Raw genomic sequence first — 25,318 nt, 5'->3', positions numbered from 1 at the left:
TACATTGGTTGAATGCTGATTCCCTGGATCACCTGGTGAAGCGGATCCCTGATCTGTCCGACGCCCTATCCCACGGTACAATACAACAAGCTCGGCATGTCTCAACTCCCAGACTTTAGCCTATCTCCAACCATTCCTCTCATCCAACTCCTCCCAAACGTATTATTTACTATATTTTACTACCTCTCTCCAAAAGATTCCTCCCCCTATAACTCTTTCTCTCCAACCATCCCTCCATATCTATTCCCTCTATATACTATCACTCATTAACTAACTATTTATTTATCATTTTTGAATTTTAAAAAATCATACAATATTTGTACTGTCATAATACACATTATCATCATGTTACGGGACTCAAACGAAATTAATATCATGAAGAAACGGTGTGATTAGAGATATAGGGAGAGTTGAAACTCACTCTATATATAGAGAGAGTTTCAACTCCCCCATATATAGAGAGCTGTGGAGGAAGCCGTTGGACCGCTCGCTCTCCCCAAAACCCCCTACTTAGGGTGTGGGGCGCTTTACGGTGCCCCGGAGGAAGCCTTACAATACGAGCTGAAGGCGTGAAGCTAGCAGCCTAGCACGACCTCTACGCCTACATTCAGCACAAGGTGAAGCGGCGAGGGCCGTTTGCCCGTGTCCTCTGGACATCTCACCCGCTCCTCACAACAGCCCGAGGCAAGCAAGACAACGAAGGCCGGATCCGTCTGCCGGCTTTTCAGCCGCGACCAAATCATCGCTCGCACTCACAGCCAGCCAAAGCAAACCGGTCGCTTTCTACCAGCACCCGACACCAACTCATCATGACCATTTCACGCCAGGTAACAAGTCATGCATGCATCAACAATGGAAGCAAATCCAACTGGTATCACGAGCATCACCTGGCAGGCGAAGGATACCAGCACTTTCATTCACAAGTCCAATCAACCAACCAATACCCAGAACGCCACGCCCAAGTGCACCGCAAACACAAACGAGAGGCCCATCGCCTTGCCTGTATGCTAGATCCAGGCCCGGACAGAATGGGAACGCATGCAACGCAGATGCATAAAGTGTCAAAGGATATGGGCCCTGGCCCAGCACTCAACCATCACGCTACAGGTTCAAGGTTATAACAACAGTGACTAGTACAAGCTGCCAACACCAAACGCACATAGCACAGGACAAAGTACTAAGCACGATAGACACTTCCTAGCAATACAACACTGCCCCCGAAGGGCTAAGTTCAATGAGTTCAGTCTGGCAAGTGAGACGGCAAAGTGAGATGGTACAATGTAGGCACCGACTGGCCGCATGCACCGGACCGCGAGTAATGCGACCATGCAATCAGTCGCTGCGGGCAGGAGACTCATCCGCAGACCTGGAACGAGATCCAGGAGGCGAGGCTGAGTACGCCCTGGGAGACCTCCGGCGCGGAGGGGATCCATCGCTGTCAGGTGGGGGCGACCTCCTGTGAACACAATGACAATTGTTAACTTTTACGAGCTTTCACTACATCACTAGAGTTGTAAGGCGGGCCTTTTGGGGGATAAGCTAGCACTCTAGTTGTACTATCCAACTACCAGGCTAGTACGCATCAAACACAAGTCCTGCAATCCACTTGTCTGAGGTGACTGACCATATATCCATTTCCTTCCTATAATAATACCATAGAAACTCCAATACACGGTTGTAGTTTAATCATGTAAGAATGGAAGTTGGAGCCCGGACAATGATGGCAGATTAATGTGGTAGCAATGAAGAACTCACTTCTCATAACCATTATCAGCATCATCTCTACTGGCAGGAGAATAGGATCTCCTCCTCTTATCTTCATCAAGCTCCTTTGGTGGGCGTCTAGGAGGAGAGGTGTGCTGTGCTTCCTTTCTCCTTGGAGAAACAGAGTAGTCATCTCGTCGCCTCGGAGCAGGTGAGTATGATCTGATTTTTTTAAAAAAAAAGAGATAAGAAAGATAAAAAAGAGTGAAAGGTTTCGCTCAATAGACCTTATGTCAGCCAAGCATACCTTGACCGAGGACGGCCCCGATAGCGTGGAGAGCGGGAACGGGAACGAGACCGCCCTATATGAAAGATGAAAGGCTATCAGTAATTTGATACTTCAACAAAAGGAATCTGGAAGCTTGAATTTATAAAAAACATTCATTGCGAATGGAGACAATCCTGAGATGGACTTTTCAAAATTGAAAGGCACTTTATGTTTATGGGTTTTTTTTTGGGGGGGGATATAAAATACACTTTAGGCATAAGAAGCAATGAAAAAAAGTGAGCTTAAGATATTAATAAGATGCACAGCACAAAAGGTGTAACAAGGCTACAATAAAACTAATATTGTCCCAATCCCAATCAATCATGCCTGCCTCATGAAAGAGAGTTAGTGTCTTTTCTTTTGACATGAAAGAAGGCTTTCCATATAGCAGAATAAAACATAAAAGGCATTAACAGACTACATGGTAGGTCTTCAACATTCTATCTACATATAAGACAATATCCATAAAAGCGAGTTAATGCCTTTTCTTTTGATGTAGAAGAGGACTAACCATAACAGAATAAAACTTAACAACAAACAAAATCCAACCCAAGCTAATAGTCAACCCCTAACCCTTAAGACACCAGGCGCCAATTTCTAATTTTGGGGTGACACAGTACAATCTTCATAGAATCGAATATAACAAGGGAACCCAGGATTACATCTATAAGGTTTGGATGGCATAGGACCATGAGCGCTATGAAAAAAGCAAAAAAAAAAAAAAGAAATTACCATAATAAGAAGAGCGGCGACCTTCATGACCAGAGTAACCCCTGCACAGAAATCGCATAGTCATTCAATCGAGTACATAATAGGCAATGAGGCAGAAAGTTAACTACAGTAGAAGGAATACCACACCTGACTCTAGCTCTGTTGCGCATTTCATCTGGCCTTTTTCGTGACTCAGCAGCAAGAACAACAGTTATCTCCCGACCAAAGAAAACCTGGCGGTTCATGTGATACTGGGCCTCTGAGGCATCATAAGGATCAACAAACTCCACAAATGCAAATCCTCGAGGCTCCCTGCATATGTTGATTTTTATCAGACAGTAGGATAAGTAAAATTCATGAAAATGACAAACAAATATGAGGGTGCAAAGTGTTCACAATGGTGTCATCCTGCCGTGCAACCATCACAGTTCAAAAATTCAGGGTGCCCCCTATAGCTCTCGGTGAAGCACAGTCAACAACTTACTAACATTTCCGTCAAAAGGGAAGCAAGTGTTGCAAAAAGCTGTTAGACGTCCAGGCTCTAGTGTCCAAATTTCTTGTATACAACTACGTATGGTGATCCTCATTAAGAGCATCTTCACAAAATCACTCGCTTCAAGTTCCCCAACTTTTGAAAAGTCACGAAAGTACTTGAAATCGACTTGACTCTCTTTTATCTTCTCATATGTACCAGTACATATCTCTTATCTTCACTTCATGAAATTAATTTTCTCAATGTATCAAATCTTGTCTTCATAGAAGAACTTCAACGGACAAGACACTATCTTGCCAAGCAAATCAATTGTTAGTAAGGTTAAAAGGCATTCTTCAACAAATGAAGAGCTTATATTTACTTCAAACCAACACAACCCTGCTAATCATTTTGAAGAAAACGGTAATTCACACAGGACAAGGATGAATGGATAGGAGAAAGCAAATTTCAGAATCATGCATTATATAATTAATTAATTATATGGATAGATAATGAACAATGCCGTCCATCAATGGACAAAAAAATCACAGGGGCATTTCGTAAAGTTCCATGCATGCAGTTCTGTCACAGTGCTCAAACGCACCAAACACATTGCAAAGTCGCTGTTGCACTCAAGCTGGAGGATGCTCACTTTGTCAAATATACGTTGTCTATTCATTGAAATCATGCATCTAAAAATGGTTTTGATGCTTATTATAGCCAAAAAGTAGACATGCGACAATCTATTTACATTCCAGTCGATATAGAAACAACAAAGTAACCTTTTTCAGCGTTAAGCCACAAGATTAGATGATTTAGTAACACCTACCCACTATAATAGTCCTTTGGGATGTAAACATCCCGGACAGGACCAAACCTTTCAAAAGGAACTCGAAGATCCTCCGATCTGCAAAAGTTTGACAAGCAAACTGAAGTCAACTACTTGCAGAAAGAATGAAGATAGCATTTTACTTCTATCTTGAAGCAGAGCAGTCATAACAAAAATCAGTTACTTTAAATACAAGAAGGAAATAGGTATATGCTACGATACATTCCATAGTGTCTGTACCTGACGCTTAATGGGATATTGCGGACCAAAAGACTTCCAGAACCCTCCTTCCGTCCTCCATATCCCCTCCTAGGTGGGGGGCTTCTTCCTCTGCCACCATATCCCCTCCTGGGGGGGCTGCGATATGGGGGACTGTATCTCCTCATAGTTGTCTGTAATTACAAAACAATAAACAAATTGTTAACAATAACTCGATAAAGAATTGCATGAGCACAATCATTTGGAGAAGAAAACTGGCCTTATAAGAAGTTTATTTTAAGCGTTACATGTTATGAAGCATGCGATACTGCAGCATTTGACCACAAATGTACCACTCCACCATCCGATGCACAATTCATCAGATGAGAACAAAAGATAGTCACAGAGCTACTAATTCACAAGCGACGTTGAATAGAGTAGATCAATCTAATTCTAAATCACAAGATGAGGCAGGCTGCTGCCTGCTGGCCATTATTGTGCTAACATGTATTCTTATTGTTTCTTTCGTCTCAAATTGAACCGAATTGAAAAAAAATGTAGGAACGGTGTTTTCTTGTTACCTGTGATGGATCAGGATCTCCCGTGCAACAATCTGTGCCTAGCTTTTGTATGGCAGGTAACACATGGATCCCCTCGGTTTTCTATTTCTTGTTGGTTAACTCTATACGTAATCAATTGTTACGACCTAGATAGAGCTTTAAAGAATATTTATTGGAAATCCGTTGTAACGTGCGGGCAATTATTAATTTATAGTTCCAGTTAAGAATCAATAACAATGCCTAAAGCAAACCTCTTTTCCCAAAAAAGAAAAGCAGAACCCAATAGATCCAAAAGCACAATCCAACAAATCCTCACGCCTTGCCGAAGAAAACACAAGCGGCCACTCTCACAGCCCGCACGCTCATCGAGGCATTAAGCACTTATACAAGGCTCAGCTCGGCAAAACAAGCCAAGAACACCGCCGCTAGGGCTCACCCCGTCCCGACGGGAATCGGGATCTATGTAAGATTCCCAGCAGCGAACCGAGACATCTAAGTAAGATTCCCAGCAGCGAACCGTCACGGCACGTGACAGCGCATCTAGTGGACGGCTCCTCGCGGCGGAGCTGGTGGAAAACCCACCGTGTCCCGCGCAGATCTAAGCTTAACGAGCGAGCCTCCCGCCGCCGCGGCGCGCCTAGGGTTTGCGGCGGCGAAACGCCACGCGGGCGCGCTTGGTTACGGACGAACGTGAGCGCGAGGAGCGAGGAGAGGGAGGGAGAAGGGGGGCGAGCGGTGGGGGAGTTACCGGGGCGCGTCCGGTGACAGCCGGGGAGCAGCCGCCGCCGCGGCGGGGAGAGACGGAGGGCGGAGAGCGAGGGGAGGTGCCCGGGTGGACGCGACGTCGCGATGCGAGTGGAGGAGGAAAGGCCCGGAGCCGACGCGGAGGCGGAGGAAATAAGATTGGGGTAGGCTACGGGCTGGGCCTCGTTGACAGGAGATCTGTCTGGGCCAGGCCTTTGTTGACGGCAGGCTATGTGGGCCTGAGCCCATTACCCGGAAAATGTTGACTCAAAGTCCAAGCTAAAACCCAAACGAAGCATATGCTCCTCTATCTCCTGCTGCATCATTGCAAACTTTGTACACCTCCCTCCGTTTCAAATCTTTAAAGAGTTAAACTATATTTTATATTTGATCAAAAGTATAGAGAAAATCACAAAAATTTATAACACCAAATAAATATACTATGAATGTAAGATAACACTTATTTGATATCATAAATTTTAGTATTTTATTCTATAAATTTGATCAAACTTGAAATATTTTGACTTTCCAAAAAATTAGAATAACTTACGATTTGAAACGGAGGGAGTACATCACTAGGTGGATTTGACATCAACAACCAACATAGTAACTCAGAACATTTATTATTTGAGACACTTAAGTACTCGTGGAAGTAAGATAAGAACTTCTACAATGTTCGTGCGGCTCCGAGAAGCAACGAACGCAAGCACACTGGCCGGGCATCGCCTCTCGGACGGAGCGGCGGCGAAGGCGCCGGCTGGTCAGTGGGGGCAGCGGTCATTGTACGTGCAGCCCCGGGTGTAGGACCCTCCTGCCTGGGCGGCGCACTGGGGGTTCGTTTGGATGGCGCCCTGGCCAGGGCTTGCCTGCCAGGCAATCAATCGTAGCCCCAGGCGATCAAAATCGAACGCCTGGGGATGCTGCCTGGCATCGGAGCTGCCTGGCAGCCAGCATCCAAACAGCCCCTGGTTGCCGCTCTGGCACCCCGTCCTGTCCTTGTCGAGGGCACCGTAGCCGATGCCGCCGCCGCCGCCGCCCGCCCCAAGCAGGCCGCCAATCTCCGGCGCCACCTCGTCCTCCAGGAGCCGGCCGCCGCCAGCGCGGCCAGCCGTTGTCCCCGGGCCGCGGCGGATGATGACCATCCTGGCGCCGCCGCTGTGCTTACCCCCAGCGGTGGGCGGGACGGCGGATGCGACGAGGAGAAGCAGGACGACGACGGCAAGGGGCAAGCTCGATGCCATCGCGCAGTATATAGCAGAAGGGAAACAGCTGCAGCTAGCTTACTTCGGCCGTGTTTAGTTGCTTGCAAAAAAAAATTTAAAAAAAATATTACTAATTTGAAGTACTAAATGAAGTCTATTTATAAAATTTTTTGCAATCGCGAGACGAATCTAATGATGCTAATTAATTCATAATTAATCAATAATTAGCAGATGGTTACTGTAGTATCACCGTTGCAAATCATAGATTAAGTAGGCTCATTAGATTCGTCTCGCGATTTACAGCACATCCATGCAAAAAGTTTTATAAATAAACTTCATTTAGTACTCCATGTATATGTCGAATCATTCGATGCGATGTTTTTTTGTATTTACAGAGTTTATAGGGTTAGATCTAAACAAGGCCTTCATCAGCCACGTCTGTCTGACGACAAGGCATCTTTGGTGGCCAGTGGTGCTGACTCAAGTGGAGTGATGGTGCTCATTGCACAGCGGTTGGATCTGACGGCTGCACTTGAACTACCAAGGCCACTAGCAGCATAGCCATGGCTTCACTACAGTGCGGATGCTTTATTTGTTAACAATAAGGAACCTAACTCACTTCAATTGTGCAAATCAGTCATTTACAAGTTCGATCATAAGTTTATAGTAGGCCAGTAGCTGGGCATTCATACAATACAATCATCAGACATTCAGACCTAATACCCGCTACTTTGACCATCCTGTTCCTGTGAAACAAAATGAAGTCATGCATGCACAGATGGCCAGATGGAAATTTTGCAGCCGTCCAGTGATCAAGGACAGAGCATCATCAGACGACCAATCTGTTCCGCAGAGCTGGTAACACTAACGGAAACGGCAGGGTTGCCGTGTGCCCAAGGCTTTGCCATGTGCGTAAACTCGGACTCACGGCAAACTTGCTCTTTGCCGTGTGCCAGTAGAACCAGCACACGGCAAACGTTTGGCACACGGCAAACATGATGTTTGCTGTATGTCAGGGCAAAAAACCCACGGCAAAATCTCAACCCACGGCAAATGTCGAGGTTTGCCGTGTGCTGAGAAATAAAACACACGGCAAAGAAGCACTGTTTGTCGTGTGCCTCATTTTTTACATACGGCAAAATTTTTACACAGAGCAAAATTATGAAAAAAAAGATTCTGCACTCCTAATTTTTTCTTCTATACATATACTGTATATTGTACTCCTTGTTAAATTTTGGTATATTTCTCATTATTTTTGCTATATTTAGTCATTTAATTTCATTAATCGAATTTTTGGGGTTAAACTGGAAGTGTTTTGAATAGTGGAGTATAATGGATAGAAAAATGATTTTCATGGTAAGGAGTTTAAGGTGATGACATAAGTCTGAAACAGAAGTAGATTTCGAAGATCTTGCTCGCGAACAAAGCTCAGAACTGTTTGAACGAATCGTTCTAAAATTCCATTAAAAGCAAACAATTTCAAAAAATTATGAAATTTGTCATGGTATCATGATTTCATGCATGGAGATTGTGGTAAAATTTTGAGAATGTTTTGCAAAAGTTTTCACGTACGCTTGTTAGAAATCGAAACATCTCCAAAAAAGATCCGTGGAATTGAGAAGGAATCATTTACATTTGGACAGAACCTTACGAACGAATTGGCGTTTGACTTTGAAACTTTTTATGTTTGCAAAAAACTATTTTTTTTAATGCCAAATTTTGGTTAATTTTCGGATCACTGTTCCTCTTTATTTTTTTTCAATTGTTTATGAGTTAAACAATATAATGTGATACACATTTAAATTGAAGTATCAATTGATCAAATTATCTCGGATGTAAATAAGTTCTATACTAAAATTGTAGAGCTCGACGAGATTTAAGACTTTGTAGTAGTATATTTTTGTATTTGACAATGTTTTATACTTTAAAATATCATTATAAGTTCTCTGAATTCAAATTTTAAATTTTTGAAATTTCTAAATGACATCGGATGTAAATAAGTTGTATATCAACCTTGTAGAGCTGAATGAGATCTAAAACTTTGTAGTTTACCACTTTTTGATCTGAGTTCATTTAGCCATTCAAATTTTAGTTACAAGTGCATAAAGGAAACAAACTCGTCACGTCAGCGATCCGTGTGCCCAAAATACTTGATTCTGATCGGCTCAAGTGGCCTTGACCGGATCCATCTTCTTTTCTCCCTCCCCATCGGTGGATAAGGCACATGACCTCTCTCCCTCTGTGTCTCTCTCCTGACTCGCACGGGCAAGCTTGTGCTGCGGCGAGCACGCGCGGGGACTGCGGCGGCGGCGAGCTCGGATGGCGGCGGGGCGTGCGGGTGCGGCTGCGGCGACTGCGAGCCCGCGCGGCCTGCGCGACGGCCGCGAGTGCGCGGGCTATGGCTGCGATGGTGAGCGCACGGGGGCTGCGGCGAGTGCGGGCTACGGTGATGACGGCGAGGGCGCGGGCTGCGGCGGCACGGTGTACGGCTGGTGCTGCGGCGAGCCCGGGCAGCGGCGGCGGCGGCGACGGCGACGCGCGCGCGGGCTGCGGCGACGGCAGCGCGAGCGTGGGTTGCGGCGGCGAGCGCGGGCTGCGGCGGCGCGGCGAACGGCTGTTGCGGCAGCAAGCCCGGGCAGCGGCGGCGACGCGCGCGCGGGCTGCGGCGACGGCAGCGCGAGCGTGGGCTGCGGCGGCGCGGCGAACGGCTGTTGCGGCAGCAAGCCCGGGCAGCGGCGGCGGCGAGAATGGGCGGCTTCGGCGCGCCGCCGGGCTGCGGCGGTAGCTGCCGCTGTTTTTTTTTTATTTTTTTGAAAAATATTTGCCGAGTGTCGCTTTTAGCACTCGGGACACACAGCAAAGGCCGCCTTTGCCGACGCCTGAATGCCGTGTGCTTTTTGCTATGTGTGGCACACGGTAAAACTTTTGCCGTGTGCATATAGGCGGAGCACACGGCAAATCCGGTAGTGTAAGAGGAAAGCCTTCCATTTTCATTTACCGAATTTTGCGGCAACAGTTTGATATCGAAATGCTACATGATTGTGTATGTAGCTCCTCCATGATTTTTCTTATAAAAAGGGAAACAGGAACACACTCGTTTCTCGTTCGTGCACAACTGTAAGTCTGCAACACACACATACACGCGCTAGATCATCCTGACACAGCCATCCCCTCGGATGGCAACGGCGGCCGGCGGCCGCTCTCCGGTACGTGCACGCGCCGGCCTGCGGCTACCCGCGGCACTGCCCCTGGTACGTGCACGGCCGGGTGTACGGCTTTCCCTTGCCGGCGCAGTTGTCGCCGCACGCCGCTGCGTCCTTGTTCAGCGTGTCGTAGGATATGTGGCCCTGGTCCGCCCCCAGCAGCAGGCCGCTGCCGAACTCCGGCGCCACCTCGTCCTCCACCAGCCGCCGCTGCCACCTGCTTGTCCCGGGGGCGCGTACGATGACCATCCTGCCGCCGCCGCCGATGTTGTGCTTGTCAGCGGCGGCCGGACTGGCCGACGCGGCGAGCAGGACGGTGACAGCGGCGGCGAGGAGGAGCGCCGCGAGGGGCGGACTCGCCGGCATTGGCACCGGCCGTTTTGGTCCACTTTGCATTGGTAAGTGAGGCCAGGCAGCGGGCACAATTTATAAGTGAGGCTAACCGGCCTCAGCAAGCTAAACAATAAGCATGGCATTATTGATTATTGGGTGGCCTTTTGTTAGTGCGATCATTTGGGATCAATAATCCGCCAAAAGTTAGCACTAGCAAATTCATACAGTACCACGGCAATTCATGAAGTACTGTTCTGTACTAGGCTACTACTCCCTCCGTTCCAAATTATAAGTCATCCAAAATTTTTTGGAGAGTCAACATTTTTCAAGTTTGATCAAATTTTTACAACAAGATAATAATATTTATGATACCAATTAAGTATCATTAGATTCTTTGTTAGTTATAGTTTTATAATATACTTATTTGATGTCATAAATCTTGTGTTTCTCTCTATAATTTTGGACAAATTTTGAGATAGTTTGACTCTCCAAAATTATTGGAATGACTTATAGTTTGAAACGGAGGGAATACTAACCAGGGCTGTACGCTCAAAATGGTTTAGAATGAGAACGCGTAGTGGGTGGTGCTCCATTTTGAGGCAGCACCAGCACGCGTGCGCACCAACATGTACTACACGTATCATATTGTGGGCACACAGCATCAGACAGCACATTGGCACAATAGACATGGAACAAAAGCACTAGCTAGACATGGACCAGTGCAAAACGATCAGTGCAGGATTGATTCGAGCAGCCTTTCGGCCAGTGGGCCTGTGAACAGATGAACATTATTACAAGTCAGTAAACCGCGATTTTTTTATATTAAAAAAAAAATCAAAAAATCAAAAATATATATCCGTTTGGAAAAAAATTGAAAATATACCCCGGTCGCCCCCGAGGGGACAGGGGGGCCTGTCGCCCTAAATATACCTAGGGGGCGACAGGCCCTAAATGTAATTTATTTTTCTTCAAATTTACAACGAGGTCCCAGACCGGGGGGGGGCGTGGGGACAGGGGGGCCTGTCGCCCCCCCTCGGGTGACTGGGGGCCCCACCCACGGGCGACAGGGGGCCTGTAGAGTAATTTAAATTAATTAGTGCTATAGTAGAACCATTTAAGTAGGAGTTTAATGATACTTTAGTTACGTAGTAGTAAATTAGTTTAAAAAATTAGTACTACGCGTTTATTATTACAATTGCAGTACTATTAGAGACGTGTTTATAAATTAATTACGATTTAGAATAGAATTTCGCATATGCAGTATAGAATTTGAGTGTCATCACGTAGTTATGAATACTTATATGTTGTAGTTGAAATCCATACTTAGTTTTTACGGATTATTGAATAAGGTAGTGAAGTAAAGAGTATAACTCGATATGTATTCTGTGATATACAGATATGTCGAGCAAGATGCAGTTTCAAGTATTTTTTGGTGACTACAATGTTTTGTATGGGCCAAATCGAGTAGACCGTTCTGCCTTTAAGTGCACATCTAGCGCCATAGATAAACCTCTGGAGAGGAGTTTTGGTTCCATATGTAAGTGGCTGCAGCGTGGGTTCCATGTTGATCCGGAGACACATGTGATGACCGTCCAGTCTCTTGTTAATTGGGAGGTAGAAAGTGATTTATGGGAATTGATGATGATACACAACACTGATGACTGATAGAAGTACATGCAAGCAGCTCTAGAGCGTGGGTGGCCTCTGGCCATTCTTGTTCAAATCCGGGAGAAGACACAAAATGAAATCCAACATGGTGCAGATCAATCAACTCCGAGTATTCGAAGAGAGACCAACTATGTTGAGCAAGATGAGTCAGAAGATATAGAGAACCAAAACATCGGACCACAGGGCCTTGCTGATGAGGGAGAGAGAGGATACATAGCATTGTGGACGAGATGGAGGCAGAAAACCAAACCGCAATGGAGATGGAAGAATATGAGGGCTCATCTGATGACGAGCAGTACTTATTGCCAAAAGAGTGGAAGGAGCATGGTTTTGGCAATCATGTCGCAGAAGACATACGAAATCAGGAGTGAGAGTACAGAGGGAATGAGGTAGTGCAAAGTGCAACATATCCAAACATTGAAGCCGTAAAAGATGCTGTGAGACTATGGGCAATATCATTGAAACGAGAATTTAGAGTCGTAAAGTCTGGCAGTAAAGAATATGAGATGAATTACTTGGTGGAAGTCTTCCCAAACTCAAAACTCAGCGGTGAAGCTAGGTTTTTAAAGTTGGGTATTCCCAATTTCTCATCTCTAGAAATCCAATCTAAAAGTATGCGATACTTCCTCCGGTTTTGTTTATTTAACGTTGGGCAGTACAAATTAGAGCTACACAGCATCACATGAAAAGAACTAGAGGTAGTATAGTTCACATAGACCAATAACCGAAAAGAAGCACAAATTATTTAAGTCTAACTTATCCATGAAACATAGAAAAAATAGAAAATTTTAAATAAAAATACAATTGCGTTGGTTCTCTTATCTTAGATTCTTAGCCGATCTCACTAGCATCTAGTGTGGATTGAAGGCCTGGCGCTTGACCCTGATCAATGGCGACGCTTCACCCTCCTGGCCAGCCGCTAGCCGATGCCACATAGCTCACCCCAGGCACCAGCACTCGGCTCGGACGCTACCGCCACTTCTGTTCGTCCCGAGTCAATTTGGGGGAATCGATGGGAACTAGCCAACTGGATTGGATAGAACGACATTGGTCATGGGTGACAGGCCAAGCAACTGCAAATGAGTTAAATGGACCGACCTACATACACTGCACTGCGGTTGTGTGGGAGCAGTGGGCTGCATCCTGTTGAGCTTGCCATTGAGTTTGCAGCTTATTTAAACCCAAGAAGTATATATATACTTAACATATACATAGATTTAGTGCTAAAAAGCTGGGTATTCCTAGGAATACCTAGGAATCATGGTGGCTCTGCCGTTGCTCAAACTCCTCCAGGTTTGGAAAGCCAAGGCAGAGCCTAAATGACGTTTCTTTGCATGGACCCTTTTGTACCGGAAAATTCTGACCGCCAACAATTTGCTAAAAAGAGGGTGGAGCGACCTTAACTTGCAAGCCGTGCAACCAAGAGGAGGAAACTGTTGATCATCTGGTGAATAGCTGTGTTTTTACAGAGGGTGTGTGGAACTGGATTGTCTCCTGGTTCAACCTTTCATGGCTTCCTAAGCAAGATCATTTTTCCTCATCTTATAGGTGGTGGAAGAAAAGCCGAAGAAAGGTGGACAAAAGAGTACGAAGGGAATTTGATGGCCTAGTGATTTACTTCTGGTGGGAAGTGTGGCTGGAGAGAAATCGTCGAATTTTCCAAAACATCAACAAAACTGAGCAGCAGGTGGCAAGCTTCACCAAGGATGATGTTGATCTTCAGGGAGTGGTTATTCTTATGTAATCTCTTTTTTTTCTAGCTTGAGGTTCTTAGTGGACAGTGCTTTAGAGTTTCTTTGCCTGTGGTGTAAGTGCTGTTTATGTTCTCTTTTTTCCTCGTTCTAATAAAGCTTTAATCTCGGCAATTCCCTTGCCGAGTTTATTTAAAAAAAGCAATAAAAACAACAGACACAAACGCAATCTATTATGAAGCAGGAGTACCACTTATTTATTAGGAAGTATTTGCCAATCTGTAGCTCACAAATCTCGCACAGACACAAACACAAACACCTTTTTCTGAAGAAGAAGTGTGGAGGACTATCAAAGCCTTACCTTCCGATAAAGCGCCAGGTCCCGACGGATTTACAGGAAAATTCTATAAAGAGTGCTGGCAGATAATTAAAGTGGAGATTATGGCAGCCGTCTCAACAGTTTGGAGCAGAAAGTTCGCCCATTTTGAGGCAGTCAATTCAGCTTATATCACGTTACTGCCAAAGAAAGAGGACGCCTCTTGCATTAAGGATTATAGACCCATAAGTCTGGTACATTCCTTCGCCAAACTTGTCACCAAAATTCTCGCTAATAGATTAGCTAGTAAACTGGACAAGCTGGTTTCTTCCAATCAGAGTGCTTTCATAAAAGGGCGGTTCATCCTAGATAACTTTATGTTGGTGCAACACACCACCAAGTTCCTACATCAGCAAAAACAAGCTCGAATTCTTATGAAACTGGACATCACCAAAGCTTTCGACTCCGTGTCGTGGCCTTTTCTCTTGGAAGTTATGAGAAATTTGGGTTTTGGACCCATCTGGTGTGATATGATCAGTGGACTGCTCGCCTCCTCCTCCACCCAAATTTTGCTGAATGGTTCACCAGGAGAAAGAATTGTACATCAGCGGGGTCTACGGCAAGGCGATCCTTTGTTCCCTATGCTCTTCATCCTGGTCATGGATGTTTTGAGCCACTTGATAACAAAAGCTTCGGATGAACAGCTACTACAGCCTCTTGCGAGAACAGCCTTGCAGCACCGGATCTCACTATATGCGGATGATGTGGTCATCTTTCTATGACCCTCTGCCAGCGATATTGAAATCACCTTGGATATTTGCAGCTTTTTGGAGAGGCTTCTGGACTCAAAACCAATGTACAAAAAAGCAGTGTTTTGCCTATACAGTGCACCGAGGAGGATAAATTGGTGTTGCAAGAACACCTACCTTGTCAGATTTCAGAATTCCCTTGCAAGTATCTTGGGGTACCCCTCTCTCCCCTCAAGCTAACTAAGGCACAAATTCAGCCCATCATTGAAAAAATTGGAGACCGACTGCCCGGCTGGAAAGCTGATCTGCTTACGAAAGCTGGAAGAAAAGTGTTGGTGCAATCTGTACTCACCTCCATGCTGATTTACTTAGTAATGGCACTGGACCTTCCCCAATGGGCCTTAAAGGCAATCGATAAAATTAGAAGAGGGTTCTTGTGGAGAGGAAGAAAGGATGCTAGGGGGGACATTGCCTACTTGCATGGCCAAAAGTCACCAGACCTCCCAATCTGGGGGGACTTGGCATTTCAAATCTTCAGAACTTGAGTTGGGCATTGAGAATAAGATGGTTGTGGCTGCAAAAAACTGAGCCGGGGAAGCCATGGGCATTTTTCTCCATCCAAGCTCCACCGCAGGTCAAAGCATTCCTCTCTATAGCCATTGTAACAGAAGTTGGAAATGGCAAAAACACCTCTTTCTGGACTGATAGATGGCTGCTGGGCCAAAGCCTTGCGCAAGCATTGCCACACTTATTCAGTTCAGTTGCACCGAGAGCAAGAAAGAGAACAGTTCATGCAGCGCTCTCTGACAGAAGTTGGATTACTGATATAAAAGGGGCACTAACTCTACAGGTCTTGACTGAATACTTACAGCTGTGGGATCTCCTTTCAAACTTTCAACTACAGCCGGATGTAGAGGACGTACACATTTGGCAATTTTCAGCTTCAGGCCAATACTCGACAAAATCAGCATATGAAGCACTTTTCATTGGGGCCACTGGGTTTAGACCGTGGGAAAGAATCTGGAGGAGTTGGGCCCCTGGAAAATGTAAATTTTTCATGTGGATAGTGGCTCATAATAGGTGCTGGACTGCAGACCGCCTTGCAAGAAGAGGTCTCCCTCACCCTGCAACTTGTCCTCTTTGTGATCAGGCTGAGGAAACAATTGACCACCTGATGATCTCTTGTGTTTTATCAAGACAATTCTGGTTCAACATTCTGCAACTCTTTGGCTTAGACGTCCTTGCTCCTCAGCCGAATGATTCATGTTTTGATGATTGATGGACTAACTCAAGTGACAAGGTAACAGGCCAAGTTAAAAAAGGGCTCAATTCCATCATTATTCTAGGAGCTTGGTCACTATGGATCCATCGCAACCACTGTGTTTTTTATGGCGGCACCCCCAACTTGGCTACCATCGTCTCAGCCTTCAAAGAAGAAGTGCGGCAGTGGGCCTTGGCAGGGGCTCGAGGAGTGTCCCATCTTCTCGCTCTTGCCCCTCCTGTTTCTTAGTTGGATGTGTTGCTGGTCAGGTTTTGGTCAAGCTGGTCAAGCTTTTAGTTTTTATCTTAGAGCGAGTTTTAGCTATCTTTGTTAAGGGTGGCTACAGACCCTCCAATCTGTAGCTTGGTGTACTGGAGGCTCTTTTTTCCTCCTTTCTTCTTCTTAATATATTGAGGCGCAGCTCTCCTGCGTTTTCGAGAAAAAAAAACAAACACAAACACAAATGAAAACACAAACACAAAGCACACCACACTGAACGGGTGCGCAGCACCAGCAACCAGAGTGCATGATGGTCAGAGCCGAGGTACATCCGCTGGAGCTGATGATCTCTCACCCTATGAATAAAATTTATTCCTCCTCTCACAGACTCCCACTCGCAGCAGGCAAGCTCATGCAGCCGAGCATCTACTGCGTGCATTATATTTGCCACACGAAATAACCAAGCGGAACATGAGAGCAGAAAAAAGGCTAGGCAGCATATCTATATATCAGACATCAGGCTACCCTTCATTATTCTCCACACATCCAAGCAAAGAAATACGAGATTTGCTACCTGCAGGAAAAGAAGGAAGGAAATAACGATTACGAGTGTGATCGATCCAGTGAAAGAAAAGATAAAAGCAATTCGTCGATACAACGAATTAGTCCTACACATGGTGGCACTATGGCAGGCAGGGAGAGGAGCGAGGCTAATCACCAAAAGACCTACCTGAGCACGGAGGTCCTGAGCAGAGCCTTCTTGTAGTACGCTGAATGGGTGGGCTTGTAGTGGGAGGGGTGGTGGCCGGCCTCTTCCCCGTCCCACTGAAGGCTGTCCCACCAGTCTTTCTCACACTCCACCGTTGGCAGGGGTGGAGTGCTTCCGCGAAGAGCACGCCGAACGGCTGGCAGGCGCTTGAGGCTCCAGCATCCCCTGATCTTCACAGTCTTGAGTTTAGGCGCGTACATCCTGCTGTGCCCGCCGCAGATGTGCTGCAGCATGGGTAGATCATACAGGTAGATGCGCTTCAATCTGGGGAATGATCGAGGTTCTTGGTGGTGTGGCTCCATATCTGATGACGATGCAAAGATCTCCCTGAGCTCACCGCAGCACACGATCTCAAGGGTTTCCAGATAACGGCATCCAAACTTGATTGATGTGTACAAAGGGAGTACATGTGCAAGCCTGGGACAGCTATCTATGTGCAATAACTTAAGACGCGCAAAGGAAAATGCTCCAAGGTATGGTGTGCTCAAGTCCCAGATGTAGCGCGCCATTAGGAGTTGGGATGCCCACAATGTCTGCAACGATGAGAAGTAAGTATCGTACCCATCCGCCCTTATTGAAGAAGGTGCGGTGAAAACAGCTCCTTCTATGTTGGGGCATCTCTCGAGCCGGCACCATTGTAGTTTATTCCAAACCAAACTTTCTGCAGCAGGCGCAGGGCCTGGGAGACTGGTGATAGACAAGCTGTCATGCAAGTGCAGGGTCTTAGCGTCCTTATGCACAAAACTTGGTAATGTTGTACCTCTAGTTTCTTGTTTGGTCTGTGTCTCATCTTGAATGCTAATGTAGCAGTGGCCCAAATCAGGAGGATACCTAGGAGCAGGCGGGCAATGCAATATCGACATGCTTACTGAGGCCTCATCTCTATCGGCACCACCAGCCTGCGACATCTTACTATTAAAGATGGAAACTATGGCATCAGCATACAAGTTACTAGCTGCTGATTTGTGCAGGTTTGCAGCTCTCACTTGCTTTTTGCCGCCGCTGCTGCTACAAGCACCGTTACTGATTCCTTGACTGCTACTACCTCTGCGACCACCAGTAGATGAAATCTCAACGTGTAACCCCTTGTCATGTCTGTGGTGCACAAGTGAACGAAAAAGCCTTGGATCACTTAGGGAAACATAGTAGTAATTCGAGCCAGAGGTCACTGCTCTGCCATTACCATGCATTGTTTCTGATGCGTCTTCACGTCTGGTAGCCTCCTCTTGCTTGTAGGACTTATTGTCTTCCCTGTTCCATGTTGATGCTGCTTGGGTGGTGGTGTCAATGCACAATGCCTCTAGCCACATCATCTCATCTTCCTCCTTCCATTGCCATCGTATTGCATTGAGCTTCTCACATCCTAGCAAAAAGAGTCGCCTGAGGGATTTGGCCTGCACTTCACTGAGGTCAAGGGTTTTGATTGTTGTACCAGACATGTCCAGCTCCACAAGGATATCAAACAATCCTCTCAGTACTAAGATCTTTAGTTTGGTGTGCCCCTGGAAGGAGATTTTCTTTACCTTACTGGGCACATTGCTTATGAGGCTAAACGACTCTAGTGACAGGGGCAGGGCATTGCAGCCAACTTGCTCTAGGTCACCACAACCATCAAGGACGATTGTCTTGAGGATGTGCCAGCTTGATAGGTCTGGGAATGATGCTACCACTGGAGATACCTCTTGATTTTTGCCACCATCAACGCCGTTGTTCTCATCCTCATTATTTGGCTCAGCTACCACTCGGAGTTTGAGCAGTCTACGACTGTTGCTTCCAGCACCACTGCAATGATGTAGATGGCTCATGCTCCGATTACTAACTCCTTTCACATTCAGCTCCCTGAGGTTAGCCATCAAATCTAGCATGTCTTTCGACAGTAGACAGTACCAGTCCGTATAACTCAGATCTAGCACCCAAAGATTCTGGAAGCATGCTCCACCGTCTTGGCTGTGGCACTGGCTATGAAGATGACACTCCTTTTCTTCACCATGGTATTTTTGTGCATCATCCTTATCTTTGCAGTGATCAAGCAGGAGGAATCTTAGGTCACTGCAGCTCAGGAAGGGAGGAGATGAAAAACTGAAGCTGCAGTGGGAGAGATGTATCACACGCAGATTACTACTCCTTTCTAAATGTTCAGACATGATAGCTTCTAGTGTCCTGGTTCCGCTGTGGTTAATTGATTGTCCCGCTGCTGTCCAGAAGAAGGATGTTGCTTGAGATGGCACTTGAACTTCCTTTGAGTTTTCGTAGATGAACGAAACCCAACGGTTGATACAACTCTGTTGTTCAGCAATCAACACTTCACGGATTGTTTCAGCACACCAAACACACAAATCCAAGTTCACATTCCTACACAAAGCATCAGCAATCTCCCATTTTGATCTACCACCATTAATTTCATCCTTTATGATCCCATCACATACCCAATAGTTGGATGCATGGTGCTCCCAACTGATGTTTCTGACATTATTGCCTATAAGTGCCATATACAGGATGCATTCCATGACAATCTTAGGGCTCATGTCAGGTCCTGGGACACCTGTGTACTTAGCAACCTCCTCAGCCTCTGCATACAAAGTGTGCCTAATACTATCCACCACAGCCTCATAAGAGTTATAATATAATAGATCAGCAAATATGGCTACATCTCTCAATCCAGCTAACTTCTCCACATTCTCCTCTCCATGCTCTTCTGTGGCATGAGTCCAGAACCTGCCCCGGGATGACCACAGCACCCTCTTGCTCAGTTGCCTGATTACAGGGACACCGACATCCCATAGATCTATATATCTGCCCCTCCAGTTATTCAAAACCACAAGGAATCTACAGTCACTAAGTTCCTTCATGATTGCATTAGTTACATGGGAAATCGCACCTCTAGCACTCTCCTTTACCCCATCAAAATCATCCTCCTCATCATACTCATCGAAAAAGGCCATCACCTCTTGGGGTAGCTCCAGCTCGGCAGCAATCGCCTTCTGCAGGGCTCTCTTGCTTTGCCATGGTGAGAAATCAGTGTGGATGACCTTTTCCAAGCCCCATGCTGCCCTAGTGTGCTCAAACCCCGATGATGACCTTAGTTGTTCGACAACCTCATTGAGTACAGTGGACGCTCCCCGTCCATTCCAGCCATGGAAGTATATTACATCTCTTCCATTGGCTGTGTCCTCCAAAAAATGTATTATCTGCTTTGCCGCACCATCGATGTTGCCTGCCTCGAATCTGATTCTCTGCAATAACTAGTAGCAATTAATAATTTGACAAAGATTGCATATACTATACTGTATGTTACTCAGGGGATTGCATATGCTATACTGGATTTTTCAAGTGGGGCAGTTTTCTCGGCAGTGAATGATATTTGCGGTGATATTGTTGAGAGTTTTAGCGATGAGTGCCACAGCGAGGGAGGTGATCTGATAGATCTACAACACCCTCACCAGTGCAAAATATCAAGATCAAAAAAGAAGAAAAAAGGAGTAAAGCTAAACCACCTAACCTGTTATCATGAAAAAATTTAGATTCTTGTCAGATACAACTTTAGAAAAGAGTCTTGATTTTATCGCCTTATCAGAGGTCGGAAGGAGAGATTACTCACAAAGCTTCTTAAAAAACCTTTGCGTTGGCAAAGATTTTCTTGGGCACTGCAAATCTCCATCCGGCAGATCTAGTGGCATACTCATGGGAATAAATTTGACGACTTTTGATATAGGAGAGATTGAGGAGGGGGATTTTTTTCCGTCAAGATTAAGGTTAGGAATAAATCAGACGGCTTCCAGTGGCTACTGGTGTCTGTCTATGGGCCTGCCCAAACTAAACCTAAACAAGCGTTTCTAGCTGAGTTGGCTCATTTATGTTTGAAAGAAATTACTGGCGATGATTATTGGCGATGACTTTAACATAATTAGAGGCCCAGTAGAGAAGAATAATAATAATTATGATGACAGATGGCCATTTCTTTTTAATGCAGTCATAGATGCGTGCAATTTACGAGAACTAGAGTTGTCAGGCAGACGTTTTACTTGGACTAATCATAGGACAATAAAGACCTTCGAGAAGCTGGATAGGACTTTGACTTCTACTGATTGGGAGTTAAAATATCCTAGATCCACGGTCCAAGCTCTCAATAGGGAGATCTTAGATCACACCCTTTTTTCCTTAACACAGGAGATACATCTACGTCAGGAAGCCTGCCGCTGTTTAAGTTTGAGCTTGGGTGGCTTATGCGTGATGGATTCTTTGACTGACATGGTTAAGGATATTTGGAGCTACACTAATTTCGGCCAGACCCCGCTAGAGCGTTGGCAGAATAAAATCCACCGCCTTAGACAACATCTTAGCTAGTGGGTGGGCAAAGCATGTGAGTGGCACATATAAAAAACAAAAGAAACAAATCCTTGATAAGCTTGACGAGTTAGACAAAAAAGAAGAAAGTTCTATCCTAGGACAAAATGAGCTATATTTAAAACATACATTTTAGGAAATTAAGTAACAATGATTGGAAGGCAGCGGAGGATAGGTTCGAAAAGCGGTTGAGTGGTTGGAAAGGAAAACTAATATCAGTCGGGGGTAGGCTGGTGTTGATTAACTCTGTCCTATCTAGCTTACCTATGTGTTTTGTTATCCTTTTTGAAGTCCCACATGGCGTTCTTAGAAAAATAGAGTACTACAGATCTAGGTTTTATTAGCAGAATGACCAACACAAAAAGAAGTACCGTCTCACGAGATGGGAAATCCTTTGACAACCAAAGGACCAGGGAGGTCTTGGCATTATTAATCTCGATCTTCAAAATAAATGCCTACTTAGCAAGTGGCTGTTTAGACTATACAATGAAGACATGATGTGGCAACAACTAATTCGAAACAAATACCTTAAGAATAAGACCCTAATCCAGGCGGTGTGTAAAAAACCAGGCGACACATTTTTGGTCAGGCCTAATGGATATTAAAAACCAATTTCTGAATCTTGGATCCTTTATAGCAAAAAATGGGACCCAAGTTAGGTTTTGGGAAGATACGCGGTTAGGAGACCAACCTTTAAAACATAAATTTCTTTCTCTGTTTAATATCATTTGGAAAAAAAATGCAACTGTAGCTGAAGTCCTATGCTCATCGCCTCTGAATATCTCCTTCAGGAGAGCTTTGACGGGGAACAAGCTTACGGACTGGTATAACCTACTACTTCGAATGATGAATGTAGATTTAACAGAAGGGAATGATGTGTTTAGTTGGAAGCTTCATAGAAACAGGTCTTTCTCAGTGCGCTCAATGTACAAACATCTTATCAACAATATTGGTGTGTCACAAGACATTTGGCGTATACAGTTATCACTAAAGATTAAAATCTTCTTGTGGTACTTTAAAAATGGGGGTGTTATTAACTAAAGATAATCTCAGTAGAAGGAATTGGAGAGGGGACAAAAATTGAGTGTTTTGTGGCACTACTGAGCCGATACAATACAACATCTCTTTTTTTTATTGTCCTTATGCCAAATTCTTGTGGCGTATGTGCCATATAGCCTTAGGTCTCATAATGGAGGGCAGGACAATTTACTTCTGTTGGGAGCAGCATATTTTTGCTGGGCTTTATGGTTATGTAGAAACGATGTTGTTTTTGAGAAAACTCGACCAAAATCCTATTTGTAGGTTCTTTTCAAGGGAACTCACTAGCTTCGGCTATGGGCCAAGTTGCAGCGAAGTAAAAAGCGAACTCATGATTGTTGAAGGTTGTCGAAGAATGGAGACGGTGGCCATACAAGTGTTCGTATCTTTTGGCTAGCCATATGTGGCTAGGATTTCCTCTTAAATATTTTGGACTCTGTAATGGTCGTTAATTTTCTCTGGAGTGGTTTGTAATAATCCTGGTCTGATTCTCTCGTTTGAGAGTTGAAGCCGGAAACTAAGTTTCCATTATCAAAAGAATGTTACACAGGGGATGGATTATAGTATTATAGGACCCCATATCTTGAATCAAGATTTTTTAAAAGCTATGTCTTGTATTTTGAGGCGGATAGTGAAACAGGGTAGCAAGGAAGCAGGCTCTCCTAACTTGCTGCAATTAAATCTTTATTAGTTTTTCAGAATGTATATATAAATATGACTGTTGATATTTGCCACATGGAAAAAATGAAATAAATAAACTCTATATTCGACCAAAATTGATCATGTCCATAACAGTACAAAAAAGATTTGATTAAAAAGAAGTAGAGAGATTTAATCCATGCAAAACATATGAATATGTGGAGAAATTTGATCTTTTTTGTCTATTTTTTCGTCTATTTTTTCGTCTCTTGATTTTGTTTCCAGGATTTGGCTTTTACTTAATCTATATAGATAATTATAACAAACAGGGGGCAACCCCTCAGGTTTCATTAAAAAAAATCACCGATTAATTTACCTCCGCTGGCATGATGAATTGGTCTGTCGCCTCTTTTCAGTTAACTAGCTAGCTCTCCAAGCTAGACCAGCAGCTCCATTTGAATTTGCAGCTCTAGATTTCCACGCATAGCAGCACTGATTCAGCACTAGATTTCCTTTTTCCAGACTTCGCTCCAGCCTCCAGCCGTGTGTGTGTAATGGATCAGTTCATTCATGTTTCGGCTTTGACCCGTCGATAGATGAATAGATTGAAGTTGCAACAACTCTAATCAACAAAGTTCAGTCTGATTCTAGTACCTATACAAAGTACTAAATAATTGAGTGGAGAACAACATGCATGCATTCCTGATCCCTCACGTTGAAAATTTAGTTAAAAAACCCTTGTGACATACTATTAACTTATGCATGGATATATAGATGAATTAGTACATTACCTAGATCATGATGATCGACGTTAAGAAAACAGGCTGGGAAAGAGCTGATGAGTATATATGCCTCTCTGAAATCAGTTATGGTCTGCTTATAAACAGGTTTGTATGGCTAGGCGCAGCTAGGATTAATTGTATAGTAGAAGCGCGACTGGAATGAGTGCAGGTGCAGCGTTTGTGCCTTGCTTCATTCCCATCCCTGCAAAGCAAGATTCTTTTCTTGCAGGGTCAGTTCTCAGTTGCTTGCTCGCCGAGCTTACTAACGACCAAAAAGAGAAAGGTAAAAGGTAAAGGGCCATTGCAGGGTCAGCAGCAGTAGCAAACTAGCACCCTGGCATGTATGATGCTGACATCTAGCCTACATGGCTGATACATGTTAACAGGTATACGTGATGAAAATCAATGTCAGCTTACAGAGGATGACGGGATGCGTCACATGGTTAACTCATATCAATTGAATATTTGTTTATTCAAGACTTTGGATATAGAAATAATATATACCTTTTGTTTTCCTCGTCTTCAGCTTCAACACATTACTAGACTTTAATTCTTGGAGAACTTTTCTAATACTCCCTCCTTCCCCGTTTATAAGGCATGGTGGAACATGACACGGTCTTCTAAACAACACTTTGACTATTTATTTATCATATATTATATCACTTTTGATTATAAACTTATAATCATTGTAAAATATATTTGATTATGAATCCAATCATATGAAATTTGCATTATAAAAATAAAAATTTAATAGTCAAATTATTGGTCAAAGATGACAAGGTTTGAATCTTGATATACGTGTATGCCTTATAAACAGGGAAGGAGGGAGTAGTTTCTGTGAAGCCTTGGCAAATAAGTAGGAAGATAAATAGATAAGCGCTACAAATTAATGCCGCAAAATAGCCTGCAGTGGAAAGGAGGAAAAAAAGTGTCTTCTCAAATCTCCTCAAGCATTCAATGCCCTCTTAGTTTTACTATTTGCCGCTGGAAGCTATTTTAACAAATGTTTTTAAAGGGCTTGCTCATGAGAAAAGCTGCTTCACCAGAGAAGCCAGAGCTAGATCTATTTCATGAGGCCCAAGGCGTCCAAGTTTCATGAAAGTTGCCAACTCACACTGCCAATAGCCTAATTATAGCCGGGTACCATTATAAAATCGTGGTTATTTGCCAGATCACGCAATAACCAAAAATAATTTCTCCAATTTAAGGAGAGAGAAGGTGGAGGAAATATCCTTTTGCCCTTTCTTCTCTTCTCTCTTTTCTCTTATTTTATCCATAGCTTCATCATGCCCGTGTGGGGCGTCTTGGTGTTGACAATGCACTCACCAAGGGGGTTTAGGTACCACATAACTAGAGCTCGTATTTTTCTATGCTTTTCATCGAGTCCTAAGCATGAATCCACCTCTTCTTGATGTGCAACACCCATTTTCGCACCCTTCTTTCTCTTTTTGCCTTTGGTGACGCCTTCCTCATGTTCATTGCCAAAGAATACATAGCTTGTCTTAAATCGGTTGGCGCCACATTTTGGTCATGAGAGGCAGTGGAGGCCTGCTCCTCA

The 25,318-nt window shown here is 44.6% G+C and overlaps 3 protein-coding genes across 5 annotated transcripts; all 3 read right to left on the bottom strand.

Annotated features, from left to right (window-relative positions):
* Window positions 1-1,054: 1,054 nt before the first annotated feature.
* On the bottom strand, window positions 1,055-5,705 carry LOC120666537 (serine/arginine-rich SC35-like splicing factor SCL30). Of its 2 annotated transcripts, XM_039946403.1 has the most exons (9): window positions 5,551-5,669; window positions 4,285-4,436; window positions 4,045-4,122; window positions 3,140-3,524; window positions 2,891-3,055; window positions 2,765-2,805; window positions 2,012-2,066; window positions 1,756-1,926; window positions 1,055-1,456 (listed from the first exon to the last, which is right to left on the bottom strand). In XM_039946403.1, exons 4-9 carry the CDS (start codon window positions 3,148-3,150, stop codon window positions 1,333-1,335), a joined length of 567 nt encoding a protein of 188 aa, XP_039802337.1. In that variant the 5' UTR covers window positions 3,151-3,524; window positions 4,045-4,122; window positions 4,285-4,436; window positions 5,551-5,669; the 3' UTR covers window positions 1,055-1,332. The 2 variants fall into 2 exon arrangements, with proteins under 2 accessions (XP_039802337.1, XP_039802336.1); XM_039946402.1 differs by lacking the exon at window positions 3,140-3,524 and having other exon boundaries at window positions 5,551-5,705.
* Window positions 5,706-6,307: 602 nt separating this feature from the next.
* On the bottom strand, window positions 6,308-6,815 carry LOC120667984. Its single transcript, XM_039947950.1, has one exon. It carries the CDS (start codon window positions 6,785-6,787, stop codon window positions 6,308-6,310), a length of 480 nt encoding a protein of 159 aa, XP_039803884.1. The 5' UTR covers window positions 6,788-6,815.
* A 7,059-nt stretch (window positions 6,816-13,874) lies between these two features.
* On the bottom strand, window positions 13,875-23,972 carry LOC120666536. 2 transcript variants are annotated; one of them, XM_039946401.1, is made up of 5 exons: window positions 23,770-23,972; window positions 23,355-23,632; window positions 16,919-20,190; window positions 16,443-16,762; window positions 13,875-13,962 (listed from the first exon to the last, which is right to left on the bottom strand). In XM_039946401.1, exons 2-4 carry the CDS (start codon window positions 23,364-23,366, stop codon window positions 16,759-16,761), a joined length of 3,288 nt encoding a protein of 1,095 aa, XP_039802335.1. In that variant the 5' UTR covers window positions 23,367-23,632; window positions 23,770-23,972; the 3' UTR covers window positions 13,875-13,962; window positions 16,443-16,758. The 2 variants fall into 2 exon arrangements, with proteins under 2 accessions (XP_039802335.1, XP_039802334.1); XM_039946400.1 differs by lacking the exons at window positions 23,355-23,632; window positions 23,770-23,972 and adding an exon at window positions 20,556-20,794.
* Between the last annotated feature and the right edge of the window lie 1,346 nt (window positions 23,973-25,318).

The sequence above is a fragment of the Panicum virgatum genome, chromosome 3N (assembly GCF_016808335.1).
Source record: "Panicum virgatum strain AP13 chromosome 3N, P.virgatum_v5, whole genome shotgun sequence".
Lineage (NCBI taxonomy): Eukaryota > Viridiplantae > Streptophyta > Magnoliopsida > Poales > Poaceae > Panicum > Panicum virgatum.
The sequence above is the reverse complement of the archived record's forward strand: the minus strand, read 5'-3'. Positions and strand labels throughout refer to the sequence as shown.

What these genes read in the sequence shown, in the direction of transcription:
- LOC120666536 (XM_039946400.1), bottom strand. Translation starts at nt 20,615, where the DNA reads ATGGAGATTTGCAGTGCCCAAGAAAATCTTTGCCAACGCAAAGGTTTT. An exon ending in AAGGTTTTTTAAGAAGCTTT is followed by an intron (nt 20,191 to 20,555) that starts GTGAGTAATCTC and finishes TAGTTATTGCAG; the next exon opens with AGAATCAGATTCGAGGCAGG.
- LOC120667984 (XM_039947950.1), bottom strand. Translation starts at nt 6,787, where the DNA reads ATGGCATCGAGCTTGCCCCTTGCCGTCGTCGTCCTGCTTCTCCTCGTC.
- LOC120666537 (XM_039946402.1), bottom strand. Translation starts at nt 4,430, where the DNA reads ATGAGGAGATACAGTCCCCCATATCGCAGCCCCCCCAGGAGGGGATAT. An exon ending in CCAAAGGACTATTATAGTGG is followed by an intron (nt 3,056 to 4,044) that starts GTAGGTGTTACT and finishes CAACATATGCAG; the next exon opens with GGAGCCTCGAGGATTTGCAT. An exon ending in CGGGGCCGTCCTCGGTCAAG is followed by an intron (nt 1,927 to 2,011) that starts GTATGCTTGGCT and finishes TAAAAAAATCAG; the next exon opens with ATCATACTCACCTGCTCCGA.